Raw genomic sequence first — 26,696 nt, forward strand, 5'->3', positions numbered from 1 at the left:
AAGTCATCAAGAGAGATGACTATGATGCCCATTCTCATTTCTTCCTAATAAAGCATCCAATTATACACAGTGGTACCCGGGGTTCACACGCCTGTCCTCCTGGCTTTTCTCTCGGTTATCACACTGGCTGCTCTAAATTGGCTTTGCATCAGTAAGTAGGTAAATGTATGAGTGGAAATGTGATGTCACGTGATATAGACCCCCTGAAATAGACCCCCTGTCCAGAATGCCTTGTGAGTGGCACTAAGAGGTACCTGGTGGGACTAATTTACACCGATCAGCCATAGCATTATGACCACTTCCTTGTTTCTACACTTACTGTCCATTTTATCAGCTCCACTTACCATATAGAAGCACTTTGTAGTTCTACAATTACTGACTGTAGTCCATCTGTTTCTCTACATACTTTGTTAGCCCCCTTTCATGTTGTTCTTCAATGGTCAGGACTCTCCCAGGACCACTACAGAGCAGGTATTATTTAGGTGGTGGATCATTCTCAGCACTGCAGTGACAATGACATGGTGATGGTGTGTTAGTGTGTGTTGTGCTGGTATGAGTGGATCAGACACAGCAGTGCTGCTGGAGTTTTTAAACACCTCACTGTCACTGCTGGACTGAGAATAGTCCACCAACCAAAAATAGATCCAGCCAACAGCGCCCCGTGGGCAGCGTCCTGTGACCACTGATGAAGGTCTAGAAGATGACCAATTCAAACAGCAGCAATAGATGAGCGATCATCTCTGACTTTACATCTACAAGGTGGACCAACTAGGTAGGAGTGTCTAATAGAGTGGACAGTGAGTGGACACGGTATTTAAAAACTCCAGCAGCGCTGCTTTGTCTGATACACTCATACCACCACAACACACTAACACACCACCACCAAGTCAGTGTCACTGCAGTGCTGAGAATCATCCAGCACCTAAATAATACCTGCTCTGTGGTGGTCCTGTAGGTGTCCTGACCATTAAAGAACAAGGTAAAAGCAGGCTAAAACAGTACGTAGAGGAACAGATGGACTACAGTCAGTAATTGTAGAACTACAAAGTGCTTCTATATGGTAAGTGGAGCTCATCAAATGGACAGTGTGTGTAGAAACAAGGAGGTGGTTTTAATGTTATGGCTGACCAGTGTAATACTGCTTGCATTCTTACCTCCGGAAGCTTCATCTGCCGCAAAGTCTTCATCGTCGTCGAGATACCGTTGAGCCCTCGGCACTTCGATCGTCTCCAGATCCTCAGGAAATGGTACCTCACCCCACACCTTGGAGCTCTCGACCACCTGAAGTTACGAACGGGTTTCAATTAACAGGCATACAAATGGAAATCTGCTGAAATGTATTTAGTTTATACAATAATGCTCTTTTTATTCTTTCGTTTTTCAGCTCAAAAAAACAAAAAACAAATGAAAAACAAAAGGATAAAAAGAATAAAGTGGTTTCATGAAACACCAGAGCCCTAAATTTCAATTCTACCCATCTACACACGCCTGGTTAGTGACCATGCTGGTCATTTCCAGTCCACGAGGCATGCCAGTTCTTATTTCCCAGTCTCCCCATCACGACCCCGGTCGTATTTAAAACGACTCTAGTCAATAAATAACTTGATCCCCCATCCAAATCCTATCTGCCCTCACTGAGCACCCTAAACCAACAGGCCAAGGCCTTCTTTAAAAGCAAACTGCTGACTGGGAAAATTCTTTTGATGGGAGCCACTCGGCCGTCAGCACGATGAGGTCCTGCTTCACCGTCTCTAGGGGTGGGGTCCTCCTCAAACGCCTGAATACTTTTAAATACCAGAGACTTCCCATAAAGATAAAAAACTATAAGAAATGAGATGGAACTGTATAATGTAAAACATTTAATGTGTTATGGATGGTACTTCTTTAGAAATGCATTATGGGGAAATTAGGAATGGGCTTCTAGGGCTGTTCACGCCAAATTCTGACCCTATAATATACATGTTTTAGCAGAAATCAAGAGGAATCAGACAAGGTAATGTTTTTTTTTTACCTTTAAGCATTCAGTTACAGTGAACCTGTGCCCACTGTAGCCTCAGATTCCTGTTTTTGGCTGACAGACACAGAATCCCAGGGTTGTTTCCAACCTGATTCAAGGTTTTACATATTACGTCCATTCCTGTAGAACTGCCGCTCACTGGATCTGTTTTGTTTAAGTGTATGTGTTCTAGATAATACTCCTCTGGATAAAAGTAGATAGACAAGGTGCCCAGGTGGCACAGCGGGATATTCCGCTAGCACTCCAGCACCAAGATTCTGAACTCCTCGGTTCAAAACTCGGCATTGCCACCGGTCGGCTGGGCGCCATCTTGCATAATTGGGCATAATTGGCAGTGACTGCAGCAGACACATTTCTGCTAGGGCGGGATGACCGGACTATGTGGGTGGGGTCTTCAAACGCTGTGTAAGGACCCTGATAGGCAGATAGAGAGGCGCCTGTGCAGATGCATGGGTGAATGCATGGGTGAAAGGATTCCGCTAAGGGCTGCACGCGGGTCGGAGGAGGCGTGAGCAGCAATATACCGCCTCAGGGATCCCCAGCAGCGGGTGACTACGCTAATTGGAGAAAATGCATAAAAGAAAGAAGTGGATAATGACTAAGAAAAATGGGTGCAAGGTTCTAGTAACAAGGCTTGCTAGTACAAGTGCCTTGCTTGTGCTGTGTATTCCCATTACAAGGCTACATTTACCTCCGAGGAATAGACATCTTCCCTTTGAACTGATGCCTCATGTTTATCCTTGCTTCTTGAATATCCTTGCTTCTTGAAACTGAAGCAACATTATGCTCAGAGGTTCATCTGTGCCAACATTTTGTCTTGCAACATTTTGTCTGTGATTTTCCAGCTTTTGTCAGCGACCTAACACGTACGGAATCTAAGGTCATAGCTGCCTGCAAATACAGGAAGTGCAAACATACATATACAAAAATTCCACAGGAATTCCAATGTTTATCTTTCAACAGCGCTAACAATGTAGCTCGTCTTGTATGAAAGCCAAAGTGGCCACAGAAAAGTCCAAAGAGTTTCTCAAGAAACCTTAATAGCTCGTCTTGTATGAAAGCCAAAGTGACACAATTAAACCTGCTAAATACAAAAACAATACATTAAAGCAGTGTTAATGTTAATGGTTTATACATTAAGGTCTCAAAAGGATTTAACATTGTGAAGTTTACAAGGTTGATGTTTCATTCTTCTCATTCTTCTACACTACACAGCTCACAATCAGTTGTACACATACACTACACGGACAATAGAATAGAATAGAATGGAATACTTTATTTGTCATTTATACATACACAGATGTACAGTACAACGGAATTCTTTCTTTGCATTTCCCAGCTTGTTTGAAAGCTGGGGTCAGAATGCAGGGTCAGCCATTGTACGGCATCCCTGGAGCAGAGAGTGTTAAGGGCCTTGCTCAAGGGTCCAACAGTGGCTGCATGGCAGAGCAGAGATTCAAACTCTCAACCTTTCAGTTGATAGCCCAAAGCTCTACCCACTATAGGCTACCACTGCCCCGGACAAAAGGATGTGGTCACCTGACCCAAGGTTGTTGGACATCACATGTCAAAATCATGGGCATAAGTATGATGGTGACCATCAACCCCAAACCCCCCTTGTGCAACTATAACAACCTCCACTCTATTCCACATAATTCCAATGAGATTTTGGAGTGTGTCCAAGGCAAAGGGCTTGTTCTATCAAACAAGAAATTTAAAAGCCTGGCTGAGGGTTCTGGCATTCTAATTCATTCCAATGGAGTTCAAAGGAACTGAGGTCAAGACTTTCAGTGGCACATTTTGATCAAATCTGTCTGATTAGTGATTTAATGTAGATAATGTAGGGATTCAATATTACACATTGTGGTTCATTTTTATCCAAGTTGAAAATACCTGTGAGCTTTTTTCTACCACATATAAAACCAAGGAACATTTTTACTGTACTGTAACATGTATGAACATGTACATTTGGACTTTAACCAGACTTTAACATTTACCAGATTCATTTAGATGAGCAAAGCAAACTTTCCACCTTAACTGGAAATTCTTACTAGGAAAGTCAGAAAGGTCTTCTCAACCCCGGGTTTAGAACATGACATCATTAACACGGCTGCTCACATTGTAGCAAATTAACACTTCTTTATATTTCACTGTGATTACTGTAGTATTTCTTTTTAACATGTCTGAGTGAATCCTTGGACACTCAGCACATGTAGGGCGCAGCCAAGATTGAAATGGTCCAAAGCAAGACCCTAGGACACATCTGTTGGGGATAAATTAAATCCAAACCCCATAAAGAATATTAATGAGTGGACAGATGTGTACTGTTGTTTTGGGTACTGGAGATATTCTTTCCCACACACATCACTCTATGGCAGTTCCAAGTCCTACTCAATCCAAGGCCAACTGGCAGGGTTTAATAAGGACAGTGTGAGAAACTACGAGTTCAGGTTCCTACTGCCTTCACAAAACGGTGCAGCTGTGAGATGGTGTGTGACGGAAGCTTATGCGAATTATTCACTAGACCAGCCTTGGTCTCGGGTAGCCGCAGATGCACCGGATTCTTCTGCGCTTCTCTTGTGGACACATGAAAATGTTTCTGCTCCACAGATTAGAGTTTAAGATGAGAATAACATGGGCTCTCAGGTGGCACAGTGATTAATTAGGCTAGCCTACTAAAGCTGTGATTTAGGGTTCGAATCACCGGCGGTGCTGTCAGCCGGTTGGGTGTCTACATACAGAGAGATAGACATATACTTTATGAATCCCAAAGGGAATTACAGACATGATCGGCTATTTCTAAGGGGAGGGGGGTAATAATTGGCCCACAAGGAATTGGCATCCTGTCCGGGGTGTGTTACTGCCATACTAAGGAAACCAGCATTTACAGTGTATTAAATTGCTCCCTCTTTCCTTTGTAGCTTTAGTATCATTCACTCTTCTGCAAAGTATTTCTACAAGACTGAAGTGTGTGTGTGTGGGGGGGGCAGTGATGTTGGAAGAGAAAGCCTGGCTCGCAATTCATCCCAAACGTGTTCAGCTGGGTTGAGATCAGTAGTAAGTTTGCAAAAAGAGAGACTGGAGCTGAAAGAATATGATACTGGACACTGGTCCACTGGTCCAACTGGGAATTGTTGCTAAACTGTGTCATACCTAATGTGCATAACCCATCCTCAATCTAGAAAAAGGAAGCATTGGAACTTTTCAATGAAATTCTAATGGCTTTGAAATGGAATCTCCAACAAGCTCATGGTAAGGTGTCCACATACTTTTGGCCATATAGTTTATGAAATTGAACAGAAAAAGCCATCAATCCTTTCTCAGACAAGGAAATAAGCCAATCTGTTTCTCTGACATTAGACCTCACAATGAGCCCCTCTGGTATTAAAATGTGACAAATGAGACCTTGGTGTCAAGGTGCCACACTGTACACTGGCTCTAAAGCAGGAAAAAAACATACCGTCTTTCAACAAATGCACCCCACCCCCCACATCCAGTATGAGCATATAGCACGAGTGATGCTAGCTAGCTTCAACATGTTTCGACAAGTCGGAAGGAGCCTTTGCAGGGTGGAGATGGAAAACAAGAGATGGACAGAGGTTTGAGTCGCATAACTCAACCAGCGAGTGGAAATCTTCCCCTCAGGCCATTCAGCTCTCCCACATGTGGATCATACCATGAGTAAGCCGCGACTCCCACAGGCATTCCGTTGAACACTGGTAATTTTCGGACATCCAGCACAGCTGTTTCCCTCCCGCTGGAAATGTAGGATGGGAGAAATCTGGGCACTGAAGTCGTTCTGTTTTGTCCATCATTCATAACGTAGTTCTAAGAAAATCCCTCTTTAACTCGCTTCAACTTTTCAACTTCAACTACACGAAAGTATGTCGACACCTGACAGCGTCCACATGCACGCGATAGTCTGATAATGAAAGGAACCAGATTTAAGACACTAATCTGATTATTGGGGTTACTTGTACTTCCGATGCAGTAATCTGACTATGTGAAACTACGGAGTTTAAACAAGCCACAGTAATTCAGCAATACCATGTGAACAGATGACGTAAAGGAACAAAACCGCCACTTGGTAACCTGGGAAATAAAAGATTAAATGTCAAAACCAACAGCGGCGCCGTTGACAATTAGCATAGCGTCACTTTAAAAGCAGTTCAATGTTGTGGGCCAGATGAAAGTGGTAAGTAGGAGTGGGAGTCAGACACAGCAGTGCTGCTGGAGTTTTAACACACCTCACTGTCACTGCTGGACTGAGAATAGTCCACCAACCAAAAACGTCCAGCCAACAGCTCCCCGTGGGCAGCGTCCTGTGACCACTGATGAAGGTCTAGAAGATGACCAACTCAAACAGCAGCAATAGATGAGCGGTCGTCTCTGACTTTCCATCTACAAGGTGGACCAACTAGGTAGGAGTGTCTAATAGAGTGGACAGTGAGTGGACACGGTATTTAAAAACTCCAGCAGCGCTGCTGTGTCTGATCCACTCATACCAGCACAACACACACTAACACAACACCACCGTGTCGGTGTCACTGCAGTGCTGAGAATGATCCAGCACCTAAATAATACCTGCTCTGTGGTGGTCCTGTGAGAGTCCTGACCATTGAGGAACAGGGTGAAAGCAGGCTAAAAAGTATGTAGAGAAACCGATGGACTACAGTCAGTAATTGTAGAACTACAAAGTGCTTCTATATGGTAAGTGGAGCTGATTAAAAGTTGTTATGGCTGATCTGTGTAAACTGATTCTAACTACAATACAAATCCCACTTTTTAGGAATGTTTCTAACATGATATTCTAATATCAAAGCTCTGAGTATCGATCAAAAATCATAATAATATTATTATTATTATATATCTGACTATTGATCATCAATATAATAACAATAAGACCAACACTCATGGGTTCACTCATTTCTAACAGAAGCTCCAGCATGCCAAAAGTGGCCCGTATTTTTAAGAGATCAGAGCTCCAGATCCAGAATGAATCCTGAATGACTAACTAAAGTCTCGTCTGGTCTCTGTTCTGAAGCTAACAGAATAAAACAAATGTCACATGCCTTCAAGACCGTTTTCTGTTCCTATTCTCTAAAACCTTTTACATGGTGCTGTGCAACAATTAGGTACACTAGGTAATGGAAAAAATGAACATGGAAAATCTTAAGTATGCAATGCCCTGTGAGTCAAGACAATATTAATAATTATGAATATGAATTCTGTTTGAGGACATCGATCATTTATTCAAAAAATGTGACAAGCGTCCAAGTGTATTTGTGTAGTGCAGGTATTTGGTATGAGGGAGTGGGACCAGACAGGAAGGTCTAATGTGAGACTATGAAACAAGAGCCTGAGCACCGAGTCGTGGTGAAGTCAGAGGGCGAGCCAAATTCAGCCCTGGTGCTGGCTGGATTATGAGACACCCTGGCTGACATCACAACCAGAAAAAGCAGGAAGGGTCAGATTGCACCAAACATAGTTTTTACAGGCTGTCTGGTTGCACTGACCATGAAGTCACTCACTGGGTTAGCTCTGGTATATCTTGCTGATCTCCTAGAGCAGGATGGCCCATCCTGAGAACTTTAACTGAAGCCCTGCTTTCTCTGAACAATGTCTAAGATTGCTTATAGTTGAACTAATGTACTGTGGTATTTTATAACCTGACGTCCCCTAAACTTAAAATCTTTAAAGCTTGACGCCCTTCATCGAGAAATCTGTCACCTTAAACTCAGTTTACCTTAAACTCAACATTTACCTTGAAGCTCAACGCCTTTTAAACTCAACGCCACTTCCAGAACCAACTGACTGAGTTTCAAGGTACCATTGTATATTAATTGGATTTCTTTTTATGTATTTCCTCTCCTTTTTCTTCCAGTGTTGCTGTGTCCACCATTGCAGCCCCCACATTGACACCCCAACCACTTCTTTTGACCTGAGTCTATATGCTCGCATACAGAGAAACACGCTCTACTATATCTGATTCAACCATCTCTTGTGAAGCCACAATTGCAGCACCAATAAGGAACTCATTTGACCTCTTCCCTTACTCATACCCAGCCAACTGTGCCTTTGTGTGATACGAACTTGAATTCTTAGCGTATTACATTTAAGGCATTTAGCAAATTCTGTTATCCAAAGCAACTTACAATTGTGACTGATACAAGCAAAGCAAGCAACAGTAGAAACTTGGTTGAACAACCTTCTGATCAGTACTAGGACTAGGCAACCACTGCATTACACTGCCGTGCCAGGTGAGCACCCTGTAACCTGTAAATAACTCTGTAACTCTGAAATAGTGTTCCAGAAAATATTAGTAATGCATTAGGAATCTTTCAGGACAAAAATATACTTGTTTCATTTGGCCTCAAGCTGTGTGTAATTTTCTGGGTTTATTTTATTAACACTTCACCACACCGGCCTCAAATAAACGTGTTTTCTAAACATTATTTAATGGAACTAAACAAGGTGGATAATGAATATATAAATATGGTATTAGTGCTAATAATGAAACACTGTGATTTAGTCATGGCATGTTAAGTATAACCAATTATTAATGCCTACTGTGGGTAAGATAAACAGACAAAGCATTCCACAAGAGACTTTCGCTTCTTGTGAGGGCCCACAAGTCTTTCTCTTAATTATGGTCCCAGCAGGGAGGCCTGAGAAACCCCATTCAAGAGGACCACCTGTGTGCTACACCCAAGGTTCGACAGTCCCACCCACACAGACTGTTGAAGCTACACTTGCTCTACTGACTGAGCTGTTTGGAGTTTGGAGCTTTTTATTAAGACACCATGAACCTTCATGAAAGGAAGCATGATGCAATCTGGCAATTGGATGCGCTAAAAGTCGTAAGAAAATGCATAAATATATAATGTACATATATATATATATATATATATATATATATATATATATATATATATATATACAGTATATATACAGGGGTTGGACAAAATAACTGAAACACCTGGTTTTAGACCACAATAATTTATTAGTATGGTGTAGGGCCTCCTTTTGCGGCCAATACAGCGTCAATTCGTCTTGGAAATGACATATACAAGTCCTGCACAGTGGTCAGAGGGATTTTAAGCCATTCTTCTTGCAGGATAGTGGCCAGGTCACTACGTGATGCTGGTGGAGGAAAACGTTTCCTGACTCGCTTCTCCAAAACACCCCAAAGTGGCTCAATAATATTTAGATCTGGTGACTGTGCAGGCCATGGGAGATGTTCAACTTCACTTTCATGTTCATCAAACCAATCTTTCACCAGTCTTGCTGTCTGTATTGGTGCATTGTCATCCTGATACACGGCACCGCCATTGGATGCACATGGTCCTCCAGAATGGTTCGGTAGTCCTTGGCAGTGACGCGCCCATCTAGCACAAGTATTGGGCCAAGGGAATGCCATGATATGGCAGCCCAAACCATCACTGATCCACCCCCATGCTTCACTCTGGGCATGCAACAGTCTGGGTGGTACGCTTCTTTGGGGCTTCTCCACACCGTAACTCTCCCGGATGTGGGGAAAACAGTAAAGGTGGACTCATCAGAGAACAATACATGTTTCACATTGTCCACAGCCCAAGATTTGCGCTCCTTGCACCATTGAAACCGACGTTTGGCATTGGCACGAGTGACCAAAGGTTTGGCTATAGCAGCCCGGCCGTGTATATTGACCCTGTGGAGCTCCCGACGGACAGTTCTGGTGGAAACAGGAGAGTTGAGGTGCACATTTAATTCTGCCGTGATTTGGGCAGCCGTGGTTTTATGTTTTTTGGATACAATCCGGGTTAGCACCCGAACATCCCTTTCAGACAGCTTCCTCTTGCGTCCACAGTTAATCCTGTTGGATGTGGTTTGTCCTTCTTGGTGGTATGCTGACATTACCCTGGATACCGTGGCTCTTGATACATCACAAAGACTTGCTGTCTTGGTCACAGATGCGCCAGCAAGACGTGCACCAACAATTTGTCCTCTTTTGAACTCTGGTATATCACCCATAATGTTGTGTGCATTGCAATATTTTGAGCAAAACTGTGCTCTTACCCTGCTAATTGAACCTTCACACTCTGCTCTTACTGGTGCAATGTGCAATTAATGAAGATTGGCCACCAGACTGGTCCAATTTAGCCATGAAACCTCCCACACTAAAATGACAGGTGTTTCAGTTATTTTGTCCAACCCCTGTATATATTAGGGCTGTCGAAGTTAACGCGATAATAACGCATTAACGCGATTTCAATTTAACGCGATAAAAAAAAAATAGTGCCGTTAACGCAAATTCTAGTTCATGTTGATACCTGACTGGTAGAACAAACGTTTTAATGTCGGACTTGCCACCGTTTTTCATTTGCGGTTTGTTAACATAATGCAACCGAGCGTTGTAGGGATGCACTTGCTTAATAAAGAAATAAATACACGCTATATTCACAAGTTGTCGGGAGCAGAACACTTTTATTAACTTATTCTGGTAAGGTACCAAATACCGGAAAGCTGAGTCAAGCACGTTAGTCCATGCACTATGGAAGCCCCAAAGGGTCAAAACACACTCACTTCGTGTAGAAACGGCCATCAAACCATTGTCACAATACAACCACAGAAAAGTCTGTTACAATAACTACGCCTTATCCCACCTAAAGCACCGCTGATCTACAATGTTTGCTGATGGAGAAATTCTAAACTACAATCTGACATTTACTGCCTAGTATGTGAGTGAATAAAACTCCCTTACAGTTTTCTCTTGTCCCAGCAGTTTTTAACATCAGTACATTTAGCATAAAATGTGTTCACCATTTTAATTGTAACATTTCACTAAAAAAATCCTTGTTTTCTATAACATTTACACAGATTTTTTAATGCGATTAATCGCGATTAACTATATGAAATTCTGAGATTAATCGCGATTAAAAATTTTAATCGTTTGACAGCCCTAATATATATACATATACAGTACATCGATCAGGCATAACATTGTGACCACTGAGAGTTAAAGTTAATATTACTGATTATCTCTTTATCACGGCACCTGTTAGTGGGTGGGATATATCAGACAGCAAGTGAACATTTTATCCTGAAAGTTGATGTTAGAAGCAGATAAAATGGGCAAGCGTAAGGATTTGAGCAAGTTTGACAAGGGCCAAATTATGATGGCTAGACGACTGGGTCAGAGCATCTCCAAAACTGCAGCTCTTGCGGGATGTTCCCGGTCTGCAGTGGTCAGTATCTATCAAAAGTGGTCCAAGGAAGGAACAGTGTTAAACCGGCAACAGGGTCATGGGCGGCCATGGCTCATTGATGCACGTGGGGAGCGAAGGCTGGCCCGTGTGGTCCGATTTTAATTTTTTTTTTTTATTAGAGATTAACTAAGTGTACATGTATAAGAGGAGGCTAATTCAAACCAAGCAAATAAGAGCAGTTCTACTAAATATTTATAAACCGGTCTTCATTACAAATAGCACCAAATGATGACAATATCGATATAGATTCAAATGAATGAATGAAATTAAAACATACCAGAAAGGATCTTTAGTTAAAGTTCTTGGTAAGCACAGTTATCTGACTCTCCTTCTCAACAATCCAATCACCTTCTAAGACTAAAAAAAATCCAGGGAAAACCCTTCTGACAGACTAGCTGAGGCAAACCCAGTACGCTTCAAGCTAAACGCCCTCAATCAACTTTCACTAATGAAATATCGACTCAATAAGCATGAAAAGAAATGTCAGGAATGAGGCCAGCAGACAAGAAGCTGGCAAGACACAACTGGAAAGTTTGCACAGCTTAACAGATCATTCCCTCTGCCTTTATTCACACCTTATATAGTATTATTATCAGACGGGGGTTAATGGAAATAATGGAATAATAATTCCACTGCTCTGATGCTACTTTTCATGTTTGTTCACGACATCATTAGTCTAAATTTTAATGTATGTGGCAGATATTAATGCTGATATTGGATGAATGAAAATGTGGAAACAAAACTGCTGACATGACCCTATTCCTTGCCTTTGATTGATTTTCAATAATTCATTATTTTATTTATCCAAAGCATCCAAAAAATGTGAAATGAAGATCCCTGATCAGGGGCCCAACAGTTGTAATTTGGTAATGGTGGGGCTTGAACCAGCAACCTACCAATCAATAGCCTCAGTACTTTAATCGTTGACTTAATAACACACTTATACATGATTAAACAAAGGAAGTAAATAAGTAAGTGCATTATTAAATGTCTTGAAACATTGTATACACCACATGGACAAAAGTATTGGGACACCACAAAAATTTATTTACCATCTACACTGTTTATCCCAAGCAACTAACAATTGTAAGATGAAGGTCCTTGCTCAGGGGCCCAACAGTGGCAACTTGGTAATGGTGGGGCTTGAACCAGCAACCTACTGATCAATAGCCCAGTACCTTAAATGCTGACCTTATACATGATTAAACAAAGGAAGTAAATAAGTAAGTGCATTATTAAAAACATTTTATACACTATATGGACAAAAGAATTGAGACACCACTTTTATTTAATTTTAATTAAATTTTTATTATCATGGGTTTCAGCCACAGCAATTGCTAATTGTGGCAGCAGTTTAGGGAAGGCTCTTACCTGTTTCAAGCTCTATAAATGAAGGCTTGGTTTAATGAAACTCCAGTAGCCTGCACAGAACCCTGACCTCAGCCCCACTAAACAGCCTTGGAATGAACTGGAACATCAATTGAGGCTTTACTGACCAACATCAGTGCCCAGCCACACAAATGCTCTTTTGACTGAATAGGCACAAATTCCCACAAATATACGTCAAAGACTTGTGAGAAGCCTTCTCAGAAAAGTGGCTGTTATTATTGCTAAAAGAATCACATAGAGGTCACTAATTTTAATACTACAGTACTTTATATAATTTGGTTTTGGAATGGGATGTTTGCTGGTCACTAGAAGTCTTCTGACCACATAAGAAAGAAGACTTTTTTTCCCTACACTGGCAGAATTGAGTCCCTCTGTGGTCATTTCTAACTGGCTGTCGCTATGTTGCTTTGATTATACAGTATATGCTTCCAGTTAAAAATGTAACTTTTCATCTTCTGTTGCTTTAGATCGCCAGCTTGCTTTTTTTATTCGACTTTTTTGTTGGGTCATTGAGTACACAGAAAATTAACATGCAAGGTAAGCATGCTAAAATAATAAAACTGTTGGAACTACGTAGCGTGGAGTGAGAAGTCTGTTCTGACAAAAGCAGGATGTCAGGTGAAGCATTTTTGTTCTGCATATGGGTTAGTTTAGGAACATGACCTCTTTAGGTAAGTGTAAGCACTGCAAAGGACCATGTATCCTGAAGAGCTGGGATTAATCCTCACCTCTGGTCACCATCTGTGAGATGCTGGGCGTGTTCTCCCTATGTCAGTCTGGGTTTCATTATGTCTCTCACAACATGATCAGATGTTCAGATTGGCTAAAATATTAGCCCATGGTGATTGGTTGACCTCAACCCTACTGAACACCATAAGGGTAAACTGGTAAGTCAGATGCATGTCTTAGGCTTCACACTCTTTTATATATATATATATTCTATGTGGAGTCTGCATGTTCTCCCCGTGGGTTTCCTGCAGGCGCTCTTTTTTCCTCCCACAATCCAAAGACATGCAGTTAGGCTAATTGGAGCAACTAAAACTGTCCTGTATGTAAGAGAGTGTTTGCCTGTGATGGACTGGCAACCTGACCAGGGTGTTTCCTACCTTTCACCCAGTGAACTGTATCCACCACGACCCTGAACAGAATACAGCGGTAGTAAAACAGACAACGAATGAATGAATGTCCAAAAAGCTCATAATCGGGTGTCCACATACTTTTGGCTATATAGTGTTAACTTGAAAAAACAGAATCAATCCAAAATCAAATCTGAACAAGCTTGGTTCATTTCTCCTGGTCTTTAAATTAGTAAACAATCACTCAAGAGCATTTTAAGTGGCTAAAAATACGGCCCTATTTCCGGTAATGGGCGTCTAACGGTGACCTGTGGAGGGGTCAGGTAGCTCCGGTATCCCCAGACGACAGCTGAGGTCCAAGGAGAAAGCTCGGACTGATGGTGTTTATTTATAACAGTACTGGTCCCTGTGGCGCTGACACATAGCCGTCATTCAAAAAATCGCCTCTTCCTTCATCTCCCAAAAGAACCCTGAGTTCAAGCTAGCGCAGGCACTGACGCCACGAGTCTCCATATTAAACTGGTACAGGATTCCAAACTGACGTAAAGAACAACAAGGGATTAATCCGTCGAGTTAAGGAGTCGCTGAAACCACAGACTATTTTAGGAACTACAACAAAGATATTCTTGGTGAAGCATGCATCACACCTTCGGTATGAAAAGTGCAACAATGTACAATGTAAACAAAAGTGTTTCACAGCTAGGTTCAGGAATATCACAGACTAGAAGACTTGCAGCAACAATAGTGATGAAGATCAGCCAAACCCTATAATCTGAGCCTCAGTTTCTCAGATACTCCAGATACTCCGACAGCAGATGCCAGCTTGGCACTGAATCCATCGTGTCTAGGAGTGGCAGGTCAAATGTAGCATAATAAAGACTGACTTTAATATTTAACACAGACAAGATGTCAGGTGAAGAACTATGTTTCTGAATATGGGTTGGTTTAGGAACATGACTTCCTCAGGTATGTGTAAGTGCTGCGATGGACCATGGATCCTGAAGATCTGGGATCAATCCTTACCTCTGGTCACCATTTGTAAGGAGCTAGACATGTTCTCCCTGTGTCAGTCTGGGTTTTCTTATATCTCTCAAAACATGATTAAATGTTTAGATTGGCTACTTCAAATAGCCTGTAGTGAATGGTGGGTCCACACGGATCCCTGACCTACTGAACACCATGAGGGTAAACTGGTAATATAATGTAAGCCCATGGTTTTAATATTGGATTTGCAAAAAGCAGACCAACAGGGTATAGTACAACATAATAAATAATTACCAGAAAAAATAAACCCACCTATTTGTTTTAGAACCCCATGGTACCACAGCACCCACTTGTGAACCATTGCTCCATACCTGAAGACAGGTATTACTGATTAACCAGTTGCCAAAACCTCTTATACATGTCTGCTGTGATTTCCTCTACTTTTCTGCATTCTTAACCCATTTTCTCCTGGTTTACTCAACCTCTTCCACCCAGAAGCTACCAGATCATTAACCAATTTGAAAGTGTAAGGCCTTACCCAGACTTCCATAGAGACACGACGTCAACCAGTGCACTGATTTGTTGTTCATGTAACAGGGAAGCCACAACAGGTAGACACACATTTACATTTTATCCAAAGCAACTTGAGCAATCGAGGGTTAAGGGCCTTGCTCAGTGGTCCAACAGTGGCAACTTGGCAGTGATGAGGCTTGAACTGGCAACCCTCTGATTACTAGTCCAGTACCTTAACTGGTGAACTAACACTACCACATGCAGTAACTTTGTTTACTTGGGATTAGTGATCACATAGAGCTTAAGGATACAGCTCTGTGTGGGGGTTCAACGTGAAGGGGGCGTGTGGTGATCCAGCTATCCTTAATTATATCAGGGGTTGTGCAAGCGAATTCACAATCAGTAATTGAAAATGACGAGATTGGAAGATAAAGGGGGGAATCCAGAATTTTTTTTTTTTTAAACAAGTGAATATCAGCCTCCTTGACGTCTGATAATTGGTGTTTGTATTGGATTTGAGCACATGTGAACGCCTGGAACGGGCACCAACAACAACAGTGCAATCAGAACAAAACGGTAATCTGTAAATGGCATGGATGGAGATGTTTAGAAACATAATACAGTTTTGGTTTCTTTCCTGCTACTTGATGTGGTAAACCATTCATTAGGGTAAAGCTAAAATGGAACAACTGGGCGATATTTCAAAACAGTTTGTTGACAAAATCTCTGGCCTGTGGGAACCTAAGCGGGGTTCTTTTGAAAGCCTGAAGCGTAATGTAAGTGGAATTACCAGACAGCTGTTTTACTTCTACTGAATTTACACAGAGACAGTCTCAGGGATGGTCTAATATCTTGACTACTTTCTTTCCAGGAAAAAACCTGATCCTCAAGTATCTGCCGATACACACACTAACTCTAACATACACTGTATAGCCAAAACTATGTAGACACCCGACCATAAGCTTGTTTGACCTCTTAGTCCCAAACCTGGGCATTCATATAAAGTTGCACCCCACAGCTAACTGTGTGTGTTTTGTTCATATAGTCTAGTGGGTAGAGCTACCAACCAGGTTACCAACCAGAAGGTTGTGGGTTCCAATCCTGCCTTTGCCATGCTGACACCTATAACCTTTTGGCTCTAGGGACCATACGATGGCTGCCCTGTATTATAGTATTAATATTATAGTTTTATAGTAGTATATAGTAGGATTATATATTAGTATTTAGCCTAGTGGTAGGGCTTTGGGCTATCAACTGAAAGGTTGAGAGTTCGAATCCCAGCTCTGCCATGCAGCCACTGTTGGGCCCTTTCTGCTCCAGGGGCAACGTACAATGGCTGACTCTGCGATCTGACCCCAGCTTCCAAACAAGCTGGGATATGTGGAAAAATAATTTCACTGTACTGTACATCTGTATATGTACAGTGTATCACAAAAGTGAGTACACCCCTCACATTTCTGCAGATATTTAAGTATATCTTTTCATGGGACAACACTGACAAAATGACACTTTGACACAATGAAAAGTAGTCTGTGTGCAGCTTATATAACAGTGTAAATTTATTCTTCCCTCAAAATAACTCAATATACAGCCATTAATGTCTAAACCACAGGCAACAAAAGTGAGTACACCCCTTAGTGAAAGTTCCTGAAGTGTCAATATTTTGTGTGGCCACCATTATTTCCCAGAACTGCCTTAACTCTCCTGGGCATGGAGTTTACCAGAGCTTCACAGGTTGCCACTGGAATGCTTTTCCACTCCTCCATGACGACATCACGGAGCTGGCGGATATTCGAGACGTTGCGCTCCTCCACCTTCCGCTTGAGGATGCCCCAAAGATGTTCTATTGGGTTTAGGTCTGGAGACATGCTTGGCCAGTCCATCACCTTTACCCTCAGCCTCTTCAATAAAGCAGTGGTCGTCTTAGAGGTGTGTTTGGGGTCATTATCATGCTGGAACACTGCCCTGCGACCCAGTTTCCGGAGGGAGGGGATCATGCTCTGCTTCAGTATTTCACAGTACATATTGGAGTTCATGTGTCCCTCAATGAAATGTAACTCCCCAACACCTGCTGCACTCATGCAGCCCCAGACCATGGCATTCCCACCACCATGCTTGACTGTAGGCATGACACACTTATCTTTGTACTCCTCACCTGATTGCCGCCACACATGCTTGAGACCATCTGAACCAAACAAATTAATCTTGGTCCCATCAGACCATAGGACATGGTTCCAGTAATCCATGTCCTTTGTTGACATGTCTTCAGCAAACTGTTTGGGGGCTTTCTTGTGTAGAGACTTCAGAAGAGGCTTCCTTCTGGGGTGACAGCCATGCAGACCAATTTGATGTAGTGTGCGACGTATGGTCTGAGCACTGACAGGCTGACCCCCCACCTTTTCAATCTCTGCAGCAATGCTGACAGCACTCCTGCGCCTATCTTTCAAAGACAACAGTTGGATGTGACGCTGAGCACGTGCACTCAGCTTCTTTGGACGACCAACGCGAGGTCTGTTCTGAGTGGACCCTGCTCTTTTAAAATGCTGGATGATCTTGGCCACTGTGCTGCAGCTCAGTTTCAGGGTGTTGGCAATCTTCTTGTAGCCTTGGCCATCTTCATGTAGCGCAACAATTCGTCTTTTAAGATCCTCAGAGAGTTCTTTGCCATGAGGTGCCATGTTGGAACTTTCAGTGACCAGTATGAGAGAGTGTGAGAGCTGTACTACTAAATTGAACACACCTGCTCCCTATGCACACCTGAGACCTAGTAACACTAACGAGTCACATGACATTTTGGAGGGAAAATGACAAGCAGTGCTCAATTTGGACATTTAGGGGTGTAGTCTCTTAGGGGTGTACTCACTTTTGTTGCCGGTGGTTTAGACATTAATGGCTGTATATTGAGTTATTTTGAGGGAAGAATAAATTTACACTGTTATATAAGCTGCACACAGACTACTTTTCATTGTGTCAAAGTGTCATTTTGTCAGTGTTGTCCCATGAAAAGATATACTTAAATATCTGCAGAAATGTGAGGGGTGTACTCACTTTTGTGATACACTGTATATATGACAAATAAAGGCATTTTCTTCTGTTCTATTAGAAGTTTTTAGACTTCAATCCTTTTCCACTTGAGTACTTGAGGATGCACTAACCTTGCACTTCCTTAAAAATACTGTACCTTCTTTCTGTTAACCCACATTTTCTATAGATATTAGTTGAATAGCATTATGTTTGAGGCTTATTTACATAGGACTGAGAAAAGAAAACAAAGAACTTGTGTGATGTAAAACTGTACATTCTGCATATGTGGCCAAAATTTGATCATAGACTATTAATAGTTCTATTAGAAGGGCAGCTCTGGCCCACAGATAAAGTGCTGGCAGGTTGTGTCGATCAGGCATGAATAAAATGTGCTCTGGCAGATGATTTATGAAGACCTGAAGACGTTGCAGCTCCATTAACCACTTTCTCACCCACCTTTGAAGCATGCCTGCATATAGAGAGGTGAAATTCTTTGGGGCGATAAAAATACCATAAGAAGCACGTAGCTAAAGGCCAAGTGTTGCACTTTACTCGAAACGTCTTAAAAAGAGAGTGGGCGTGTGCAAGAACAAACATTACCTCTGGACTTAGGACCCGCAGGTACATTTAAAACCAACATTAGAGGAATGTACCATATGTTTACATTTTATTACTGACTGGTCTATATATAATCTTTTTTAATTGATTACCAATGCAGAAACCCTTAGGCTTTACACGTAACTGATAGGTAAAGTCCTTCCTGGCAGGATTTCCATTGAGGAACGGTCTAGCTCTGGCATTCGGTAACAAAAACTGCCCAATGCTAAATGGTAAAAAAGCCTTTTACCTCATTTTCGGCTCCCCCAGACCTCAATGTACTTACAAGTGCTATATTGCAAGACAGTGGTTCCCAACTTTGGGACAGTGGTAGCTTAGTGGGTAGACCTTTTGGGCTATCAGTTGGAAGATTGGCTCTGTTATGCAGCCACTGTTGGGCTCTTGAGCAAGGCCCTTAACCCTGTCTGCTCTAGGGGCGCCATACAATGGCTGATCCTGCACTCTTCCAAAAAAACAAGCTGGGATATGCAGAAAAAGAATTTCATTGTACTGTACACATGTATATATACTGTATATATATGTATATAACAAATAAAGGCATCCTTCTTCATCATCATCAACTTCAACTGGGGGACGAGCTATTGCTTAAAATACATTCCAATAGGGTTTGGAAGCAAGACATGTACATGTACACAATGTGTTGGGACTGGGAAGGGGGGGGGGGGTATTACTGGGTTTTTTTTGGCATGTTTAACATCTTAGCCTCAATGGCTACATTTTGCCAACCGGTCTGGAGAAGTGCTTGGTTCACAAGCATGCAGCTTAATAAAATACAGCAAACCTTGACACCTCTAGAAGAATCACTACTTTTGTTAATTCATACCCAGTACCCAGTGAAATCACAGACATGCCTACTGTAGAAGGTCCTGTGCTGAAACTGTAATGCATTCCCTACTGGGATTGCAACCACAACTCAATAAACAGTCAAGAAAAGGAGACCTCAGGAATGGTTTTGTGGTAAACATCTGGTTTGAACAGCTTAGCATTGGCAAGCACTTGGGACAACCCAGGTCTCATCTACGAAAAACCTCGTCTCATTGGCTTCAAGTGCTGATGTGAAGTGATATGCCATTATTTTTACTATGCTTGCAAGATCAGAGCTCTTACATCCTTCCAGTGGTCTTGTAGATCCAGATGTGATCTTGTAAACTGAAAACACATCCGGAGAATGTGTTTCTTTTGAAAAGCACGAGCGAAGCTCTACCCACAGGCTTGCTCTTTAAAACATGCCTACATTTTCAGTAGCCTGTGCACTTTTAACATTCGGAAGAATATAATCCATGACAAGTGCATGAACGTCTCAAATTTCAGTCATATGTTTCTGTGTAAACAGTTTGTATGTCAGTTCCAAGGCCGTAGACTTGAATTGAACAAGGGGAAGACCAAATCTACAGGGTCGGGGAAGGAAGAGGTTCCTGCCATTGAAAAACATTACTGCCATATTAACAACTTACAGGGACACAGAATATGTTTATTTATAGCCTTTTACATCGCTATATTGGGAATGGGGCATTATGAGCATATCTGAATACTGGGGGGAAGGGAGGGAGTGCCCCCACCAACGTACAGTATATTGTGATTACAGTCTTGGTCAGTTCCAATCTTGTGCCAAATCTGACTCAATACCAATCCAGCTTTAACAGACAATATCAACTCTGAACACATGCTGTAATTTTTAATAGTCTGTATGTCCGTTCCAAGGCCGTAGACTTGAATTGAACAAGGGGAAGACCAAATCTACGGGGGCAGGGAAGGAAGCGGTTCCTGCCATTGTGGAACATTACTGCCATATTAACAACTTCCTTCCCTGAAACTCCAAAAGCAACAACTTTCCTCTTCCTTATGCAGACACATCAACCTGATAAAACCGGTATCAGAGATCGTCTGTTCCTTATTTACATTACAGACAGATAATGTATTGTAATCAATTACTTATTAATTATCAATTATTGTAATCACACTAGATTGCCATGGTGATGGTGGACGCTGGCGCATTTGGCTGCCGCTACCGTTACCGTATTTTACCGTATTTTATTGTATTTTTATCGTTTTTCGTTTTCATCTTTTTACACACCTTGTGGATCTATTTCTTTTATGTTACTTTTGATACTTTTATTTGTGCTTTTGATACTTTTTGTTCTTTCTACTGTACATCGCGTCTGCGGCCGGTGGTGAACGGTGGATGAGTTTTCCTGGGATCGGCACGATGTTGAACTATTCCGTTGACCAGCTGAGGAAGTTCAACAACTGCACTACTCCATCGTGTATTTCAGTCATCAAACAGCTTGGACTCCTTCGCCGGCCTCGTTATATTCACAGGGGCTCCCGGAGAAAGCTTGTTTATCTTCGAAACGGTAACGCTATTCCATCCTTCTGGTCAGCCGTGCGCACTGTCGCTCCGCAAACACGTCATCAGAGCGCTGCTGCCTTGCACACCAGTAGCGGTGTAGTCTCCATGACAACGCTGTCCACGGAGTGGGATGGGAAACGCGGAGTGGACTTAGCAAATCTCCGTTCTCTTCCTCGTTCCTCACAGCCAACTACACAACAATACCACTTGAAAATGGCATTGCTTAATGTTCGTTCACTCAACACAAAAAGTACTGTACTCAGTGAATTTATATCTGACAGTGAACTAGACTTTTTCTGTCTCACTGAAACTTGGCATAAACCCTTGGATTATTTTATGTTAAATCAGACCACGCCAATGGGATACTCGTATATTGATGAACCTCGTATGGAAGGGCGAGGTGGTGGTGTTGCTGCAGTCTGTAGGGATGATATTAAAATAACCACTTTGTCTTTTCCTGCTGCTCTTTCTTTTGAACACCTGGCTTTCAAGTTGTCAGGGCCTACTCCACTGGTCACTGCTGTAGTTTATCGTCCGCCAAAGCCAAACGCTTCCTTTCTCTCTGATTTTTCAGATTTTTTAACCCAGCTTAGTGCCCTCTCATCCTCTGTACTGCTTATGGGTGATTTTAACATCCATATTGATGACAACAACTGTAAATTTGCCAGGGAATTTTTGGAATTGTTACAGTGTTTTAATTTCACACAACATATACATTTTCCAACTCATAAAAAAGGTCATACTCTTGACCTTGTCTGCTCTACTGGTGTCCTAGTTCATCAGCCGTCCAGCCATGACCTTACTGTCTCTGATCATTTGACAATCATCATGGACATTGAGGTCACTAGGCCCATCACTAGAGCTAAACGTAAAATATCCTTCAGGAATCTTCAATATATCTCTCCCTCTGCTTTCTCAGATTCTCTTGTTAAAAAGATGTCTGTCTGTCCTGTACTGTCTAGTAATTCATCTGACCTTGTCGATTACTATAATGACATACTCGCCTCATGTCTTGATGAGCTGGCTCCTTTGAGAACCAAATTTGTTTCATTTAGTCATTCCGCACCATGGTACACAATTGAGCTTCACCAAATGAAATCCCGTAAACGCCAGCTTGAAAGACTTTATAAGAAAACCGGTCTAACAGTACATTATCAGATTTATTCTGATTATCTTCAACATTACAAAGACGCTCTTACGGCAGCCCGATCCACTTACTATTCCGAACTCATACATGCTGGATCAACAAATCCTAAGACTCTCTTTTCCACAATAAATAAACTTCTCAAACCAATTGACAATACTACCAATTCCTTTACAGTTGACAAGTGTAACTCTTACCTCTCATTTTTTCAAACAAAAGTTGAGAATATCCACAATTTTCTGACAGTTTCCCCTGTCATCTCTGTTTCTCCGCCTATCTCATCTCAATTTATTACCCAGCCTCTGTCTCAGTTCTCACCTGTGTCTCTTTTGGACCTATCTGAGATCTTAACAGGGATGCGAAGCTCCACTTGTGTTTTGGATCCTGCTCCATCAAAACTTGTTAAGGGTTGTTTTCCAGTTATCTCATCACTTATCACAGAGATAATCAATTCCTCTCTTAGTTCTGGCTCAGTCCCTCAATCACTCAAATTGGCTGCTGTTACTCCCATACTTAAAAAACCTGGACTTGACTCTAACATTATGAGTAACTTTCGGCCCATTTCCAATCTTCCATTTCTGTCGAAAATACTGGAACGTGTTGTTGCCTCACAGCTCAAAGATCACCTAAATTCCAATAATCTATTTGAATCATTTCAGTCTGGTTTCCGCCCCCAGCACAGCACTGAGTCAGCCCTCCTCAAAGTCACAAATGACCTTCTTCTTTCCTCAGACTCTGGACAAATTAATATTCTCGTCCTCCTTGATCTTACTGCAGCTTTTGACACCATTAATCACTCCATTCTTCTGTCCCGCCTTGAATCCTCTGTCAACATCACTGGTACTGCCCTTTTGTGGTTAAGGTCATATCTCATAAACAGACAACAGTTTGTTAATATCAACAATTGTAGTTCTGCCATTGCTCCACTGTCCCAAGGCGTTCCCCAAGGCTCAGTGTTAGGTCCCCTTTTGTTTATTCTTTATATGCTCCCCCTTGGTGACATCATACGTCGGCATGGTTTACATTTCCACTGCTATGCTGATGATATTCAGCTTTACATCTCCTCCAAATCCATTAATACTGAACTTCACTCCACTCTGACAAATTGCATCACTGAAATGAAATTGTGGATGAAAGCTAATTTCCTCAAATTAAACTGTGAAAAATCAGATATGATCATCGTAGGTCCTACAACCCTGGCAAAAACCACAAAAAATTTTCAAATTACCATTGATAATGACACTTTGTCTCCGTCTTCTAACATCCGAAATCTTGGTGTAATTTTTGATAGCAACCTCTCTTTTGACCGCCATGTAAATCACATCACCAAAACTGCTTTCTTTCATCTAAAAAACATAGCACGTCTACGTCCATCACTCTCCTTTTCTGCCGCCGAAACCTTGATTCATGCTTTTATTACATCCAGAATTGATTATTGCAATAGCATCCTTTATGGTACATCTAACAAAATCCTAAAAAAACTTCAGTATATCCAGAATTCAGCTGCTCGCCTCCTTACTCATACTCGCTCCCGTGATCATATTACACCTGTTCTACAAAAACTTCATTGGCTTCCCGTTGCTCAACGCATTCAATTCAAAATTCTTCTATTCACTCACAAAGCTCTCCATAATCAGGCCCCATCCTACCTCACCGACCTGCTCCATCAGCACATTCCCTCCCGTAGCCTTCGCTCTTCTGAGGCTAACCTACTGTCCATACCCTCTAGGACCAAGCACCGGACCTGGGGTGACAGGGCCTTTTCCATAGCTGCTCCATCTTTATGGAATGCTCTCCCCAAACACCTACGAGATTGTCCTGACCTGTCCAAATTCAAGTCACTTCTCAAAACTCATCTATTCAGAGTGGCATTTAACTTGTAACAACACAAAATAAATGCTTTTATTTTTGCTATTCTTTTTAATAGTTTTTATACTTAGATCACGACAGAAATGTGAAGTCCTAGATCCTAAAACTTGTAAAGTTTTCAGTTTCCTGATTGCATGTAAATCTGTCCTGTTTCTGTCTAATTTTAAGAAATTGTTCTATATTTGTTGTTCTCTCTCATAATTTAGCTAATTTTTAATGAACTGTCTTATGCTGCTCTCTTTGTTTTTATCTTAATTATTCTTGATGTTGATGTACTATTTTGATTTTGTACTATGATTTGTATGGTGTATGTACGTATTTGTTTTGATTATTTGTCTTATGTAAAGCGTCTTTGAGTATCTTGAAAAGCGCTATATAAATAAAATGTATTATTATTATTATTAACTTACGGGAACACTGAAGGATCCCATCATTATGCAAACCTCATGAGCAGAATATGTTTATTCATAACTTTTTACATCAGTAAATTAGGGATGGGGCATTATGAGCATATCTGAATACTGGGGGGAAGGGAGGGAGTGCCCCACCAATGTATACTGTGATTACAGCCTTGGTCAGTTCCAATCTTGTGCCAAGACTTACTAAATACCAATCCAGCTTTAACTGACAATATCAACTCTGAGCACATCCTGGCCACAATTTTCCAGATTTAAGAAAAATAAACACTTAAAGCATCTGGTTATTAAATCAACAAAGCAAATATCTAATCAGCAAAATATTCAACAGCTGTGGCACTTGATCTTAATCCAGAATAAACTGATATTTTTTTGTCCTTAACCAAACCTCACTGCAAAGGCCTCAAAGCAGAGAGTAACAGAACAGGGAAATTCCCAAAGCCTGCTCTCAGAGGTCAGCACATCAGAAAGGATCAGATGGCCACTTTGTACGTCCAAAGTACTCGTCTTCTGATCATCTTTATTCAGGTCTAAGGTTTAAACTTTGGCCTAAAGCTCGCCTCTCATCTGTTGACAAAAGATGAAAGAGCTGACCACTTCCAATCCACAGGATTATCTCTAAAGTTCCTAGAGGAAGAAAGAAGAAAGAGAATTCCACAGCTTGAGTGGATTTCTCACAAGGAACAAGGTGCTAAATCCTGGTTTGTGATTCCTCCTGAACATCCTTCAACACCCTTATTGTCAGATAGGTTCTGTTAAATGATGGGACAAGTTTGGTAAAGTCCCTTTCAGAAGGGGAAGCGTTCGACCTCGCAGCCCACCAGCATGGTGACTGACCTGTACAAACATGTAAGTGGGTGTAAGCAGAGCTTTTACTCAGGTGATAAGATGACAGAATGGGGTTTGGAAGATGGAAGATGCAAGATGCTGGGTTGAACAGCAATAAAGTTTAACTAAATTTTACTGTAGCAATGTAGAATCCTGTCTTTTGTTTGTTTGTTTTACACCATGTTTTATTTGTTTTATGCTAGTTTTACTGGTCTTATATATTATTGAGGAATTTGAGGATTATTTCTGTATTATCTTGGCTGAGAATTTCTGATAATGAATTGGGCAAATATAATCTTTGTCTTTCTCTGTTGTACTTTGGGCATTTATTCAGGATGTTTTATGGTGATGGGTGTCTAAAAATTTTTTGCAAAGTGTGGGCTCCTCTTCCAGTATTAGGTGTTGGTGTGTCAATCTAAAATGGCCTATTCTACATCTAGTGTAGATAACTTGGTCTGTACATTTTCCATAATGTATTTTTGGTTTATTCCTGACACTGGGGTGAATCTTGTGTAGTTTATTGTTCGTTTGTGTGTTCCATTAAAGTTGCCATTTTTTTATGTAGTTGTTTATAAGGGGTTTGATGTCCGTTGGTGGAAGTTTGAGATTATGTTCTTCCTCTTGTTAAATGGTCAGCATTTTCATTCCCTAAAGCAGCCAATCATAATTAAAAGGTTTTTGTTTTTTTTAAGGAAACACACAGGTCTGGTTTTTAGTGGAGTCAGTGTAGGACAGGAGTTTTTAACCTGCAGTCTGTGTTACCTAGGGCTTATCATGGCTACAGTAGACTCATTCCAGTTTTCCACAACCGTGTCCATGGATTTGCTTCCTGAGGTTTTATTTGCCTGCTGCTTCAAAATAAAATTCAAAACAACAATTGGTGTCCACTGTTGCAGCCCTGTTGAAAATATGCCAATATATTCAACATAGTTCATATTTTATTTCCTTAGATGAACTAATCTAGGTCAAACAGATCTGTATGTCGAATGGTGGGTGAAGAAAAAATCCAGACGGTTATAAAAGTATTACTAACACCTTATAACCAATAGTTTAGTGGTAATATGGTATACCATAACAGCCCCATTAAAGCCATTGTATCTGTCAGCAATATCAAACTGAGTACGAGTACTTTTCACAGGAAACACACATATACAGAATCAAACAAGAAAACAACTCTGGAAATGCACACCTATTGTTTAACACATATAAATAGTTCATTG

General features: G+C 41.4%; 1 protein-coding gene across 7 annotated transcripts in view; it reads right to left on the bottom strand.

Moving 5' to 3' along the window:
• Positions 1–26,696, bottom strand: part of hspg2 (heparan sulfate proteoglycan 2) — a 140,581-nt gene that overhangs the window by 96,589 nt on the left and 17,296 nt on the right. For all 7 annotated transcript variants that reach the window (XM_063015212.1, XM_063015211.1, XM_063015207.1 and 4 more), the window contains exon 2: positions 1,155–1,281. In XM_063015212.1, the coding sequence (XP_062871282.1) occupies positions 1,155–1,281 (127 nt within the window). The remainder of the gene's footprint in view (positions 1–1,154; positions 1,282–26,696) is intronic.

Source organism: Trichomycterus rosablanca, chromosome 19 (genome assembly GCF_030014385.1).
Source record: "Trichomycterus rosablanca isolate fTriRos1 chromosome 19, fTriRos1.hap1, whole genome shotgun sequence".
Taxonomy (NCBI): domain Eukaryota; kingdom Metazoa; phylum Chordata; class Actinopteri; order Siluriformes; family Trichomycteridae; genus Trichomycterus; species Trichomycterus rosablanca.